This window comes from Perognathus longimembris, chromosome 11, assembly GCF_023159225.1.
Source record: "Perognathus longimembris pacificus isolate PPM17 chromosome 11, ASM2315922v1, whole genome shotgun sequence".
Lineage (NCBI taxonomy): Eukaryota > Metazoa > Chordata > Mammalia > Rodentia > Heteromyidae > Perognathus > Perognathus longimembris.
Genome location: NC_063171.1, coordinates 61,736,999 through 61,752,369, shown reverse-complemented (window position 1 = coordinate 61,752,369; position 15,371 = coordinate 61,736,999). Strand labels below are relative to the sequence as shown.

Sequence of the window (15,371 nt, the reverse complement as noted above, 5' to 3'; positions counted from 1 at the left end):
TTGAAGTGACCATTTGTAATAGATCGTGCATTTCACGCACCCACAGAATATGAGCAAAGGATTCAAAAGGTAGCTCGCACGTTTGGTGAAGTTCAAGTCTCTAGGCTGACTTACCAGAAAAGAGTTCTTTTAACTCACACAGAGCCAGGTTCAGACTTCCTGTTGATAAGCTAACCAGCTTCACTTTCTTCTCAATCTTAATAGCTCCTACGTACACATCTATCTTATTTATTGCTGAGCAACATCCCCACCATCTGTTCTTGCTAGTATTCCATCTGAAAATATAGTCCTTAAAAAAAAAAAGTCAGCCCCAGGAGTTTGTGTTCGGAGAACTTTATAATGAAGCAAGTGCAATATATAGCTATATATGCATGGCTTATAACAAAATCACTGATTTATGAAAGGCAATTCTACATATATTTTGCATTTCTACAATTATATTCAGCCGCCCAAATTCCAACTGATATTTTAGTACTGAACATTATTTTTTAACAAAACAGTACTTTCAGATCGTTCAAAAATGTTCTTACATTTTAGTTCCAGATGGAATACTGATGCAGTGGGTGAATGGTTGAATATAATCCAAAATGATAATTTCTTATTAAAATTTTTATATTTGAAAGCCAGAAAAATAATTCCTCACATTAAGTGTCATTGGAAACTTTGAAATCACTTCATATATAATCAACTCTATACATTCTATTTGCCACATTTATAAGACTTTAATTATGCCGGGGCCCGGGGCTCACGCCTGTCATCCTAGCTACTCAGGAGGCTGAGATCTGAGAATTGCAGTTCAAAGCCAGCCTGGGCAGAAAAGCCCATGAGACCCTTCTCTCCAATTAACCAGCAAAAAGCAGAAAGTGAAGCTGTTGGTTCAAATGGTAGAGCATAAGCCTTGAAAGCTAAGGGACAGCACCCAGGTCCTGAGTTCAAACCCCAGTGCTGATGCATACATGTGCAACACAAGCACACAAACATGTTCATGCACACAGACTTCCATTAATGTGTAAACACACAAGTTTTTTTTTTTAAAGAGATGGTTCATTATAATACTTTATTACTTTGGTTAAGAGTGGAAATGTTACCTTTTATTAGATCAGTTTTTATTGGGTCAGTTATTTAATTTTTAAAAAATCAAGATAGGCATGGCTCAAGTGGTACAGCACCAAGCAAGCCCAAGGCTGAGTTCAAACCGTGCCAAAACAATTCATTCAAACTTTCAAATTCCAAGAGAGAATACTTAAATATTATGAGAAATAAACATTTAAGGTGTTCCCTTTTCTCCTTTTTTCTCCACCCTACAGGACATACACTGAATTGTACACTGAATTGACAGTTAACCCTGCCAGCACCTTCATTAATACTCCTTCTTTCCTTCCCAAATATCTAATTGACTTAGAGGTTTAGTAAGATCAAATGCTGAACAAAATGCAAAACCATAATGTTCTATTCATTCTACCAGGCTGCTCTAGAAATTTTCCCAAATCACATTTGAAGTTTGTCTTTAAATACATTCCTACGATTCACCAGCAAGAACCTACAGGAACTCAGTATCTATTTACCATATAACCAGCCTTCTAAATGTATCTAATTAAAAGTTATGAAGGCCTTTTAAGTAGTCCAAAGCAAGAATGACTATTAGTTTAATCTTCTAGGGACCTTTTATACTCTCTTCTTATACAAGTCCATCCTTCAGTTTCAGAGCCAAATCTGTCACAGTAATTTTGGTCTCTTACAACATGTTCAACATTTTAATTTTCTCAGATGATCCTGAGCTATATGAAATATACCTATAGCTTACTTTTTTTTTTAAATAAGAGGCAATTCAAACAGCTAGAGTGAAATGATTTTGGATTACCTTTTGCAAATCTTCTTAAGCCTCTCATCTTTAAAAGAGCAGATTACTAATATGCTCATAAAACATAGAATGGTTCAAAATGTGAATGAGTATAGAAAATGTGTGATCTTGGTGGGCTTCATTTTCTAAAAAATTAATAATTTGGAATTTATTTAGCTATCTCCCTAAATAAATAAAATTCCTTAGTAATGACTCTTAAGAACAAGATCCTTGCTGTATACCAGTGGCTCACATCTATAATCTTAACTTACTCAGAAGGCTGAGATCTGAGGATCATGGTTTGAAGCCAGCCTGGAGAGGAAAGCCTTTGAGACTTTTATTTCCAAAAGCTACCAAAAAAAAACCCAACAAAAACAACAAAAACCCAAACCCTGAAAGTGGTGCTGTGACTCAAGTGGTAGAGCACTAGTAGAGGGAGAAAAAAAGGACAGTGCCTAGGCCTTGAGTTCAAGCCGTAAGACGGGCACCAAAAACACCCCCCAAAACCCAACCCTCCCCACAAAAATCCAGATCCCTAACAAATATGCTCAATGTAAAGAAGTTCATTGAAGGGTTACTTATAACAAAAGTGAAAAGCAGCATAAGGCCAATTAAACAGGTTTTAATGCATTTATGCAGTGCTATGAACCTTGGCTCAGCTTGCTAACCTGCTCATGACTAAAAATCTTCATGCTGAGGCTTCTAAATGCAAACATTATCATAATTCTTATGCTATAACTCACCTACTTGCAAGACAAAAACTTGTTTTCTGACCTGTCCTACAAACTCAATTCTGGGCCACTAAGAAACTGCAATCCTCAGCCCTCCTGTTCCAGCACTAAGCTGGTCAAGGTCATGGGCTGGAGACCCACAATGATGTCCATTTGCAGTTCTCATTTATCGTCCCCAAAGAAGGAACTCTCTTACATGTTTGCTTGTGGCTTCCTTGTAGGAAGGGCCCAGTTTATGCACAACCCAACATAAAGTGGTTATGTTGCTGATCTTGTCAATTTTGCAATTCATTTTATTTTTTTCTTCTGAAAGTATCTCTTCTAGATTTTTAAGAAACTACATGTATGCCAATCTTAACTCTAGATGAAAACTAGCTGTCGTTTAAAACTTCCAATAGGTGTTTATAAAGCAGGAAAACACAAATGAACTATTCACAAGTTCAAAACAAAAAACACGTTTCAAGGCAAAGCTTTCTTCCAACTTTTCACTCTGATTCTTCCGGTGTCATAACACAGCATGTCTTCATTCCTTGGAATTGTAAATTTCTTTTTTGATAGACAGGGGATATGGATTCAGAGCTTTGGTAATATCTCAGGTCAGGTCCTTTGATCAAGTATAATAAAAATTACAACTGTTTTGCTAAGAAAAAAGGTACTTAAAATTCTTAACAACCAAAAGCTGTGTAATTTTGTTACTAAGAAAAAAATTTAATATATAAACACAAAGATTAGCCACTTTTTTTTTTCTAGATTGGGAATGTAAACAGAAGTTCACCACAGTTGTCTGTTAGGAGTTATTTATTAATTGTTCCACAATAGTACTAAAGTTCATAACAAACCAAAGTACCAAATAAGTCTGAGCAGGAAAGAATGACAAAATAAGGACAGTTTTTCAAAGACCTCCTTACCCTTTTGGATGCTCAAATATTCCAAGACCATTACTAATACTGGGGAAAAGGTTGTATTTTTCTTTCCCTCAAAAATCTATTCTTTATTTTTTTCTATTCCAAGATATTACACTCACATCCTGCACATAGTAGTCTCTATAAATACATGTTTTCTCTTTGAGTAGTAAAGATTAAAACATTATAAATTCTCCAGCTATCTACCAGCACTTCCTACGTTACCTATTTCAACTTATAACATGCTTTACAAGTCTTATCTTGCACAGTACACTTCAACCTAGCTAGCCACACTCAGGCTGTATTGAATATACTGTCTTAATGCTATTTTTAACAACTCAATCATTACACCCCCTTTTGGTAAAAAGTTGAGTTTTTCTTTCATCTTTGCCAATACTAATCCCAGATGCTGTTTCTGTGCAATTAAAGAGTTTTGGTAGTTGACTTACTACATATCGTTAACACATTTACTTGATGGAAAACAGTGAACCACTGTCAAATCTACCATCTGTATGGTAGTTGTGAATATATAAGAATATGCAAAGATCTATCATTCATTATTTGGCTACCTTACCATAAAACTCTATGTAACCTAAAACTCTTTATGTAACCTAAATGCATTCCATAAATGGTAATGAAATAAACCTCAAAGAAATTTCAAAAAGCAAATCTAAGATCTGATGAGTCCGAGTTTAGGTATTAACTTTCTATTTGTACAACAAAACTGCAGTATTTAAGCAATCTTCTAAGGAAGGCGTTCTGAATTAAACTGGTGTGCAGAGATGGTAAGTTTTTTCCAGCCCTCTTACCAGTCTATATATTGACTTTTAATTTTTTATTTAGATATATTTCTGCTAATATATGGATTTGGAGAGATTCTATTAGCTGCCCAAGAGACTGCGACTCTGTAACTGTTGACTCATTAAGAATTTAGACAGAATCTTCTTAAGTTAGTCACACTTAAGTACTGCCAATAGTTTAAAAGGCAAAACAAATACAAAGCAAGCAGAAGTAATTTACAAAGCATATGTTCTCTTTAAAAACTTAGTCTCACATTCTTGAGGTTTCTTTTTATTTTTCCATTCAGGGTAAAAACAACAGAATATCCTGAGATGCTGTGCATGCTAATGTTCATTTTAAATAATAAAGGACATGAAAATACAAGTAGCACACCATTTTCCTTAAGATTTACCAGCAACTCTAGCATCTCACAGAAGGTACAAGCAGATCGGCAAGCCACCACAGATTTCTCTTCTTAAATACCAGAAGATCCATTAAAAAAAAAAAATCTCCATAATATTTGTGGAACATACTGATCTCACCTCGTGCTATGTTAATATAGATTGGAAGCCAAGCACTAACAAAGCAGTCCTGCCTCACAGAAAATACCAAGACCACTAAAGTTTAAAACAAAAGCCTTCAGGTAAGTTTTTTCTCTAAAAAACAGAACTTTTGAGTTTAAAAAGCTAACTTCTTTTTCTTTTAAAGGTAGTTTTTCTGCGTAACATATGAATTTGAGAGCTAAAAACTGCGTGTCTTCACTAGGCCATATTGCTTAAACTATCACCCAGCTGGAGTTTAAAGGCCATTAAAGGCAAATAGCTACCAAATACTAGATACAAGGAGTGAACAAAACTTTTGCCTCTCATCTGATCAGTGAAATTCAGGAAACTAAATTGGAGGTGCAAATATTTTTAAGTGTTTGTCATATTAAAAACTTAAAAGATCTTTAAGATTTTTCATTATTTTCATTACTGAACTATTTCACAAATTACTCATCAGTAACTGCTAAATTACCCAAGTCATCTTGAATTTACAGTAGTCCAAGGAAACCTAGTCGTTTCCTACTTTATACCCTAACATCTTCAGTGTAAAACTGCTGGGAGGCTGAGATCTGAGGATCCCAGTTTGAAGCCAGCCCGTCAGCAAAGTCTGTGACTTTTTATTGCCAATAAACTACCAAAAAGCTGGAAGCTGTGGCTCAAGTGGTAGTGCTAGCATTGAGCAAAAACCCCAGGGATCACACCTAGGCCCTGAGTTCAAGCCCCAGGACCAGTACACACACACACACACCTTCAATTTTAAAAATTATCCAATTGAGATGCAGATATTCCACCAAAGAAAAATAAAGGCAGATAGGTAGGCTAATAAAAAATTATTTTTAAATTGCCTACATTAAACAGAGGAATAAAGCCACCATACAGTGAAATCAAGGCCTGCATTTCAATGTAAAATCTATGGGTAAAGCTTCTGCTTAGCACTTAAGATTCAAGAGTGTATCCAAATCTGGGGAATATTAATGCCTATTACCCCAAGTCACATGGGCCCACACCTGTACTTAATATAAACCACCCATCATTTTCCCACCACACTACCATACACTGAAGGAGAAGTCTCAAAAACCTCTTCTACTGTCCATACCCTTACTCCTTAGTCCCAACACTTGTAACCACTAAATTTCAAAGCACAATTCTCTCATAATCCCAGGTATCTGTAACAACTTTTTCACCCTGAAAAGTCTGCATAATTTACTTCCACTTTTTCTCGGCATCTTCAACATCTACATGGTTTAGTTCCCTCTAATATGTACGTATACCCTCAACTTCTTAAAACATGTTAACTATGACTTAATATTTTTTCCTTATTGAAAATACTTAAAACTATTTAAATCTATCACACTGTCATTTTATTATAATCTTTTTGAAGCAAGAGAACAACAAAAGAACAAAAACCCTGGAATCTGATTTAAAATGAAACCTCAATAAAGGACCTCTTTGGGGTAATATTTAGGATGGCTAAATCAATTTCAATAAAACCTGTTCTAGTTTACCATTAATTTCTATTCTTCAGAGTGTCCACCTCTAACAAAATATTCAACCCACTTTCAAATAAGCCTGGAAACATACTTCAGAAGTACGATAAAAAGGAAAGTTCCTAAACTGCAGGTTATGTCATTAACTTATTTTATGAAATGGAAGTCCACAGAAAACTGGAAAAAAAATGTGACTGATTAAGTGATATCTCCTTTCTTCGATTTTGTGATTAACAGGACTTTTATTGGTAGTAAACTAGAGCAAACAATCAGAATAATACATATGCAGTATTCAGTACACACAATAAAAGTTAAAAAGAAATTCAAAACCTGTATAAAACAAAAAATAAAAAGAACTGTAGAAAAATCATACAGCTTAAGAGATACAGCGGGAGGAAGGTCCTCTCCATCCTCTGGCCACGGCCTGCACTCTGTACCCAACAGAACTCACCACACTAAAGAAGAATACAGACGTTTTAGTACTGTGTGAATTTAAAAGTATTAAACACATTTTTCTAAGAATCAATTTCAATGACAAGTTGGTACCCTTAGCTGCTAAAGCTAAATGGGGAGGGGGGAGGGGGAGAGGAGGGAGGAAATTAACTAGTATTTTGTAACCATTTTAAGTATTTCTTATTTTTCAAACACTGCTTTTATAACAGAAGTGTTTTACACTTGCACAATATTAATTACTTTATTATACATGGAAGCCTGTGGTAGGCTGATTACACAATAAGACTGCAAACAACCAGTGGTACTTTTCTGACGTCAGAAGAGTACATTGAAACATCACCAAAAGTACATAAAAAACTCATCAGCATAAACATCAAAGTACATTAAAAAATATAGTCAGGAAAAAAAATACAATTGCTAAAAAGTGGTTTAGAGCAGAGCCACTGCTTATCAGTAGCTTCAAGTGGCAATTAGCGTTCATAGCAAGTTCTGATGACTTCACAAACCCCCTGTACAATACTGACTAACACACCCTTTGGAAATGTACATGCAAGGCTGTAATTCCAAAAAGAGGTGCTGATGGCACTCTTGTCCCTCTCAGGAGCTAAGTCACCAGGCTGAATTATAATCCTATTACTATCTACAGCTCGAGTATGTGGCATTCTTCTTACACACAGAAACCTGTATGGGGCTTTAAAACAAAACAAAAAGGTGGGGTTAGGGATATTTATTTGGATGCCATAAGACACATAAAATGCATAATCAATTACCTACTGGAATATGTCATTCTAAACTTAAAAAGCCATCAAGGCAGGGACAAGGAACAAGAAGGTCCAGAATTCTTAAGAGGATGGGTTAAGAACAGGTACCCCCCCCCAAAAAAAAACCAGAAATGAAGGGCATATATATATGTGTGTGTATATGTGTATGCACACACACACACACATACACACACATATATGCATGGACGAGAGAAGTTTTTGAGGCCACATATAATAACGTACACCCCAAATTCCAATGACTTTTGTAATTCCAACTTATGCTCTAATACTGGAACCAACCAACAACCACTTGGGCTTTAACACTACTAGACATAAACAGAACTGCTTAATGGAATTACAGCCTTCTTACACTCGGGATAGAGAGGGTGCTTTGTTGTTTTCCTCTTTCTTCTTTTATTAAAGCTATCATTCCAGGCTTTGATCAAAGATCCAAGAATATTTGTTCTACCAGGCTGGAATGAATGTGGTGTGGAAGTTCAGAGTACACTTAAAAAGCTGCAACAAAAAACATAGGTAGCCAACAATCTCAGAATTTTGGATCAGCCCAGATGGAGATAGCATTTGAAATGTTTTCGATCCCTTACTTAAAAGATGAAATGTGTATTATACCAGCCCAGAAAGAGCAATCTGAAATGTTTTAGATCCCTTAACTTAAATGAAATGTATATCCTACTATCTGTAAATTGGATATTCCATTATGATAACGTACATTACAGTGATAACGTACAGATTTCCCATGCGTTATTACACTTTCCTGAGAGTAAAGCAATTAGAATAACCTTAATCCTAGCAACAAAGTTTCTTTTTTTGTATTTTGTGTCATTTTTTTTCTTTTTTTGGGAAGTTTTTGTTTTGTGGTTTTTTTTCGTTTTTTGCCTTTAAAACTTTTGGGCTATTCCCTGACAATCTATACATGTAAATCTGATTGCTAAACATTGTCACTTTGATGTCAAACTATTTTTAATCTATTGATTTTGATTAAAAAATCATAATACAAACAGAGCTAAAATCACACTAACAAAATAAACTAAATATGAAAAGTTGCATTGAAAGGGCATTACATTATTCTTAATAGGATCGTGTAGAAACATTCCAATGGCAGTGTTCTCAAAATAAAACAAAGTTATATTAGAAGACCCCCAGCCTGGTCACTTTCGAGACCTTACCTGTAACTCTGGCTGGTGGGTGTCTTTACTCTTGTACTACATGGCTCACTTACATCAGACATCATATTAGTATACCCTGAGAAATCTGACACTGAAGTCCTTACTCTATGGTCCACTTCTCCATTAGAGTTACTGATAAAGGTCATTGGCACCCTGCTGCCCGACTTAAACTGAGAACCAAATGCTTGTGCAAAGTTCTCAATCTGGTATGTTGTTCTAGGCTCTATGTCTTTCTGAGGATCGATCTGGCTAGCTAACTCCTGAGACGGAATCTGAAAGCTTGTTGAGGACTCTAAGTTTTTCTGTTGTTCCTTCTGGCTAGTCAATTTCTGAGACGTGGACTGGAAGGCTGATGAAGTCTCTAGGTTCTTCTGAGAATCTATCAGATCATCCAGCTCCTGGGAAGGGGTCAACTGCTGATGTGCATCCAATGCAGATAAATAAAGACCTGGCTGAGATCCAAACAACATCCCAAAAGGAGGCTTTGGCAATGAAGATGGCAACACTGAGGTAACAGATTGGCCGAAACCACACTCCAAAGGAGACGTAGTGTATATCTGTTTGTCCGGAAATAAAGCGTGGTTGTGGAGAGGTGACGACAAACTGACAAACTGGAAACCGTGTCCAAGAGCGAAACTTGCATTCGTGGATTTTTCAAAAGCCTGCTGGAGGTATTTGGAGTATTCTTGCAGCGAGCTTGGCTTCTCATTTGAAGGGGTTTGGGTGCCTGGGCTCAAGTTTTCTTCCTGAACCAATTCCGAGTGTTCTCCTGAGGCGTGTAAATCCACTCGTGGCTCTGCTATGCTAAAAGGATCCTCTTTCTGGGATTCGGATTTGTTGGAGTATTGATCCAAAATACTCTGTAAAACCTCGTCAGGAATTCCAGACTTGTCCTGACAAGCCTTAATTTCGGCATTGAGCGCTGAGGAGTCAATGAGTGACAAGGGCGCTTCATTGTCCAAAACACTGACACCTGCAGACTGGATGACGGACTGCTGAGAGACCATGTGTCCCACGTTGATAGAGAAGGCACTGTTGCTGCTGGCAGTTGGTAAGTATCTTCTTTTCTTTGAAAACTGCATGGCATCATCATAATTACTACTTATTTGACCTTGTTTGCCACTTGTACTTTGGAGAAGACTAATGGTCTCCACACTGTTATTTGCTACTATGCCAAGTGAGCCGCTTGGTTTCCCAGACAAAGACTTCTGTCCCACTAGATCTGGTAACGGTGACACAAAATTAAGGTAGCTTTTATCTGTACTCTTCCTGCCTCCTTTCTTAAAGATCAATTTTGGCACCCTTTTCTGCAGTTCATCTAGACCAGTGCCAATGAGGCCGCCACTGGTAGACACAGTAGGCATTTCTACCGAGTAACTCTGCATGTTTATGCTATTCGAAATTTGCGACTCGTTCGCTTTGCCAGCCTTCTGCTCCTTGTTTTCAACAGCTATGCTTTTGGACTTGGATTTTCTCCTTGAAGAACTTGTGTTTCCCTGAGACAACACAGCCAGATTGCCCATACTGTTGTGGTTTGACGACCCAGGTTCTGCACTGGTGGCTCCTTTCGCTATGGCTTCGCCACACGTGCGCCTGTGCTTCAACAATCGATCAGTCCTTGAAAAATACTGTTGGCAAGTGTCACACTTATATGGCTTTTCTCCACTATGTGTCCTCTTGTGTCTCTCCATATGGTACTTCTGGATAAACTTCATGCTGCACTGGTCACATCCAAAGGGCTTCTCCCTACTGTGGATTTTCTCGTGCCTCTGTAGCAGGTATTTCTGGATGAAGCCCATGCTACACTGGCTGCACTGGAAAGGCCTTTCTCCGGTGTGAATGAGGACGTGTCTCCGCAGGTGGTAGGAGCTCCGGAAAGCAGCACTGCAGTGATCACAGATATGAGGTTTCTGACTTGGGGAGAGGATGGCACCTTCTCCATCTCCGACCAAAGAAGGTTTGGAAGACGCGCTCGGCTTCCTCTTGGCTTTGATTCCCTGAGATTCTGGCTTTGGCCTCTTTGCCTTTTTGACATTGGTGTCCTGCTTTGGCTCCTCGCTGCCGGGGTCGTCGGTCCGGCTCCCCCCTCCTCCGCCGCCGCCGCCACCGCCGCTCAGCAACACGTCGCGGTGGTGCGGGCCTGGCTGCGGCGGCGGCGGGGCGGCGTGCTGGTGGAGGACGCTGAGGTCCTGGATGACGCCGTGGCCGCCCCCTTCCCCGCCCCCGAGGCCGGGGGACCTCTCCTCGGCCCCGGCGGCGAACAGCCCCGCGTAGTGGTGGTGCTGATGGTGGTGATGGTGGTGGTGGTGGTGGTGGTGGTGCGCCGGCTGCGGCGGCTGCTGCTGCTGCTGCTGCTCCTCGGGGTCGGCGGGCTTCTCCTGCTTGATGCTCACCAGGGACTGCAGGAAGCCCCAGGAGGTCCGGGGCGCGGGGAAGGCCGCGGCGGACGCCGCCGGCTCCTTCTTGAAAGTCATGTCCGGGGCCGGCGGAGGGGGGGGCTCGGCGGCCGGGGCTGCGGAGGCCGAGGAGGAGGAGGAGAGCACGCACGGCGGAGGGGGGGCGGCCGCGCCCGCCGGCCGGGTGAAGCTGGTGACCGGGGGCAGCCGGTGGTTGAACATCACCATGCCCGGAGGGAAGGCGGGCTCCATCTCGGCTCTCCTCCCGCCGCCGCCGCCGGAGCCGCCCGAGCCGGGGCCGCCGCCGCCGCCGCTGCTACCGGAGCCGCCGCCGGAGCCGCCGCTGAGGAACCCGCTGCCGACTTTCATACCCCGGAGGAGGCCTGGCTGAGGAGAGGAGGAGGAGGAGGGAAGAGGGAGGATCGGAGGTGGACCGGGCCCCGGGCCCCGGGACCTCCGCGGCGCTCGGGACCCGCCGCCGCCGCCGCCGCCGCCGCCGCCGCCGCCCAAGACCGCAACGCGCCCGCCGCTAACGCCGAGCCCCGCCGCCCCCCCCCCCGGCCCCGGGCGCCCGCACGCACGGCCCCCGGGGGGGGGCGGCCTCCTCCCGGGACCTCGCCCACGCCCTCCCACACCCGCCGGCCACACTTACGGGTTCCGCCGCCGCCGCCGCAGCCGCCGTCGCCTCCGGTTAATAAAAATAACGCCGTCCTCTCCACAATGGAATTAAAAGCCTCCCCGCGACTGCGCAGCCGCGGCGCGCGCGCTGCCTGCTGGGAGAGCCTCGGCCCGGCCGGAGGGGAGCGCTGCCGCCTCACTGCGCCTGCGCCGCAGTGTCCGCCCGCCGGACCTGTCCATCACCCGGGCGGTTGGGTGGAGCTGGGGGCGCGGAGGGGCGGGGACTCGGAGTCCGGGCTCCAGCGTGGGGAGGGGCGGGGGAGAGGAGTGGGGGGGGGGCTTCCGAGGCGCGGGCCGCGATTGGAGGGCGGCGCTGCGGGACGCGGCGGCGGCGGCGGCGGGGGTCAGCGTGGCGCGGCGGCCGCCGCCGGGACCGGGCTGGGAGGGGGAGGCGGTGGGGGGCGGAAACCGAGGGCGGCCGGACGTGGAGCCGGGGGCAGCTCGTGGGCCCCCGGAGCGGGCCCGTCGGGCGCTTTGGAGTCTACCCGGAGGCGTTCACGCTTTGCACGCGCGCACACAAAGGAAAGGAAGGCGCGACGTGCCGGGGGCCGGAGGCGTGACCAGGGTGGTGGAACACCAGCCGGAAGAAAGCGCAGCACACCGGGTTCGAGTCCCGGCCCACGCACACGAGCCTGGAAGCCGTCCGAGGTTCCCCCCCCCCCCCGCCCTCGCACGGATCCCCGAGCTGTGTTCTTCCAGTTTGGGAACGGCGCGTGGCTGGAAGGGGCCCACGGCCCGGCCACACGGCCCAGACCCGCCTCCCCGCCGCCGGGCCACCTGGAGGCCAGTGGCCGGGGGAAGCCAGCGGGGCGGGGCTGCGGGCCCGGGACACGCGCCCACGCGCAGCCCACACGCAGCCCTCCGCACCCCAGGGTGCAGTGGCACGGGCCCACGCGCAGCCCACACATCCCACGCGCAGCCCACACATCCCACGCGCAGCCCTCTGCGCCCACGCGCAGCCCACACATCCCACGTGCAGCCCTCTGCGCCCACACACAGCCCTCTGCGCCCATGCGCAGCCCACACATCCCACGCGCAGCCCTCTGCACCCTGGGTGCAGTGCCACGGGCCCATGTGCAGGTCACACGCGCCCACGCGCAGCCCACACATCCCACACGCAGCCCTCTGCGCCCACGCACATCCCACATGCAGCCCTCTGCACCCCTGGGTGCAGTGCCACGGGCCCACGCGCAGTTCACACGTGCCAACGTGCAGCCCACATACGCCCACACGCAGCCCTCTGCACCCCAGGGTGCAGTGCCACGGGCCCACGTGCCCACACGCACCCCAGGGCACAGTGTCAGTGCCACGGGCCCACACACGCCCACACGCACCCCAGGGTGCTGTGTCAGTGCCCCTGGCTGCGTGGGGTACCCGCCTATCCTGTGGCTCGTGGAAAATCAGCCACCACATCCAGATAGGTGGAGATCCACCACCTCCAGGAGCGAAGGCCTCACAACTCATTACAAGCTCACGGATTATTCTACTCAAGGAAAACTGTAAAGTAAGATCTTGAAATCAAACCAACAGACACAAAGGAGAATATATCTCACCCCTGGCGTCCACAAGGGATTCATATATTGAGTGTGAGAAAGAAAAAATCCAAGCCAGCAGTTTTCCTTAGGGTGTTTATAAATCACAGACATTTTTAATAAGCGCTATGACAATAGTCCACACAGTACATTTGCAGTAGTTTACATAGTATATTTACTTAATGAACATACATGTCTACGTTCTCATACTATTTCTCCAAAGGACATCTCCTACTTGAATAATAAATAACTTCCCTGAGAAGCTTCACTATCAAAACCATAAAGATTATTTACTAACATTGATAGGCCTCTCCAAGCCTGCCTGAGAAAGCTTAAAGACCGTATTTGATGTACATTTTGAGATCAGGAATAATCGCCACTTCAAGTGAAACTTTTAACACTGTCCTGTAGCGCTCGGTATTAAAAGGCTGAAAATTCAGGAACTTCAGGCAGTCGTAAAATATTAGTCAATGCCTGTGAGAAATGAGGCTGTCCCTTCCTTCAGTGTGTCAGTGTTTAATAGTAGGCTGGGATGCATATAAGCTAGCCCAAGCATGAAGGGCAGCGGGACACACGTAGGAAAAGCCAACTTCGTTCCTCAGTTATCAAGATAAGAAACCTGTCATTTCTCTCATTCACTCTGTCAGCCTTGAGAGACTCCGAGCAGACTTACCTGTGTGTGTGCACCCCATATATCAGGAAGATGAAGAGACCCTGTAAAATAAAATGGAGAGGAAAGGCTGTTAACGCTAATCATTTCAGCAGTAGAAATCCCTGAAATAAACTTTCCTGGGAACAGACAAAAGAAGACACACTTCATCAAGGTCAATTTATTTTCCTATTTTTCCACATTAGAAGCTGTCCCTTGACCATTTATATGATAACATACCAGCACATTACTTACAGTGTGTGTGTGCTATTCCGTTCTTTAGAAATACAAAGTAAAAATACTATCCTAAGTTCATAGAATAATAATTAGAAAAAATTGTCAATATACCAGTCCCTGGAAGATGAGGGTAAAAATGTAAGCTCAGGAAAATGTCATCATAGAAGTGGCATTATACATTTACTATCTAAGTACTGTTTTGGACTGCGACAACTAGGAAGTATTCGTTACAATTGAAAAAATAATTAAAATAGAAAACACTAGCAATACAGCTGAGTGGTAGAGGGCTGGCTTACTGTGAGTGGCGTCCTGGGTTTCATCCCTAGCACTGTAAACCTTCACCCCAACCTAAAACGATAAACTTAAGGTGGTAAATATAAACTTTATTTTTGTTTCCTTCGGGTATGTGCGCGTGCGTGCGTGCGAACCAATCCTTGGGTTTGAACTCAGGGTCTGGGGGCTGTCCCTGAACTTTTGTGCTCATGGCTCAAGTGCACTACCAATTGAGCCGCAGGTCCACTTCTGGCTTTTTGCTGGTTAAGTGGAGATGAGAGTCTCTTGGACTTTCCTACCCAGACTGGCTTGGAATCTCAATCCTCAGACCTCAGCCTCCTGACTAGCTAGGATTACAAGCAAGAGCTACCAGTGTCCAACTGTCGCCCTTGTTTGAGACAGGGTCTTACTATGTAGCCCAGGCTTTGAATGTGCCACTATTCCTGGCAGTACATCGGTAATCCTAGCTACACGGGAGGCTGAGATCTGAGGAGTACAGTTCAAAGCCAGCTCTAACAGGTAAATCTTAGAACCTGTTATCTCCAATTAATCAGTAAAAAGCTGGAGGTGAAACTGTAGCTCAAGTGGTAGAGTAAAAAAAAAAAAAAACAGAAGGCCCTGAGTTCAAGTCCCAGTACTGGCATAAAATAAATAAATAAGAAAGAAAGATTAATGAAGAGTTTCAAAAAATGAAAAAAAAGTTCAATTTGGCCATAAATGTCACATGCATACATGACATTCAAAGTTCAATACCAGCCCTCAATTCCATTTTCCACGGTTTGTGGCTTTGGTCGAGTTTGTGTAGTAAATGCTGAATTCAAGCTGCTTCCTTCTGTGTACTTATTTCATAAGCTACTTGTTTTTAGGTAATTCCAGAGCATTAGGCAATAAATAAATAAATCTTGATTCAGGTGAAATCT

The 15,371-nt window shown here is 43.8% G+C and overlaps 1 protein-coding gene across 2 annotated transcripts; it reads right to left on the bottom strand.

Annotated features, from left to right (window-relative positions):
- Window positions 1-5,552: 5,552 nt before the first annotated feature.
- Znf281 (zinc finger protein 281) lies at window positions 5,553-11,847 on the bottom strand. 2 transcript variants are annotated; one of them, XM_048357297.1, is made up of 2 exons: window positions 11,735-11,847; window positions 5,553-11,469 (listed from the first exon to the last, which is right to left on the bottom strand). In XM_048357297.1, exon 2 carries the CDS (start codon window positions 11,449-11,451, stop codon window positions 8,683-8,685), a length of 2,769 nt encoding a protein of 922 aa, XP_048213254.1. In that variant the 5' UTR covers window positions 11,452-11,469; window positions 11,735-11,847; the 3' UTR covers window positions 5,553-8,682. The 2 variants fall into 2 exon arrangements, with proteins under 2 accessions (XP_048213254.1, XP_048213255.1); XM_048357298.1 differs by having other exon boundaries at window positions 5,553-11,465; window positions 11,735-11,793.
- Between the last annotated feature and the right edge of the window lie 3,524 nt (window positions 11,848-15,371).

Excerpts from the sequence above, each read along its gene's own strand:
- Znf281 (XM_048357297.1), bottom strand. The coding sequence starts at position 11,451 with ATGAAAGTCGGCAGCGGGTTCCTCAGCGGCGGCTCCGGCGGCGGCTCC.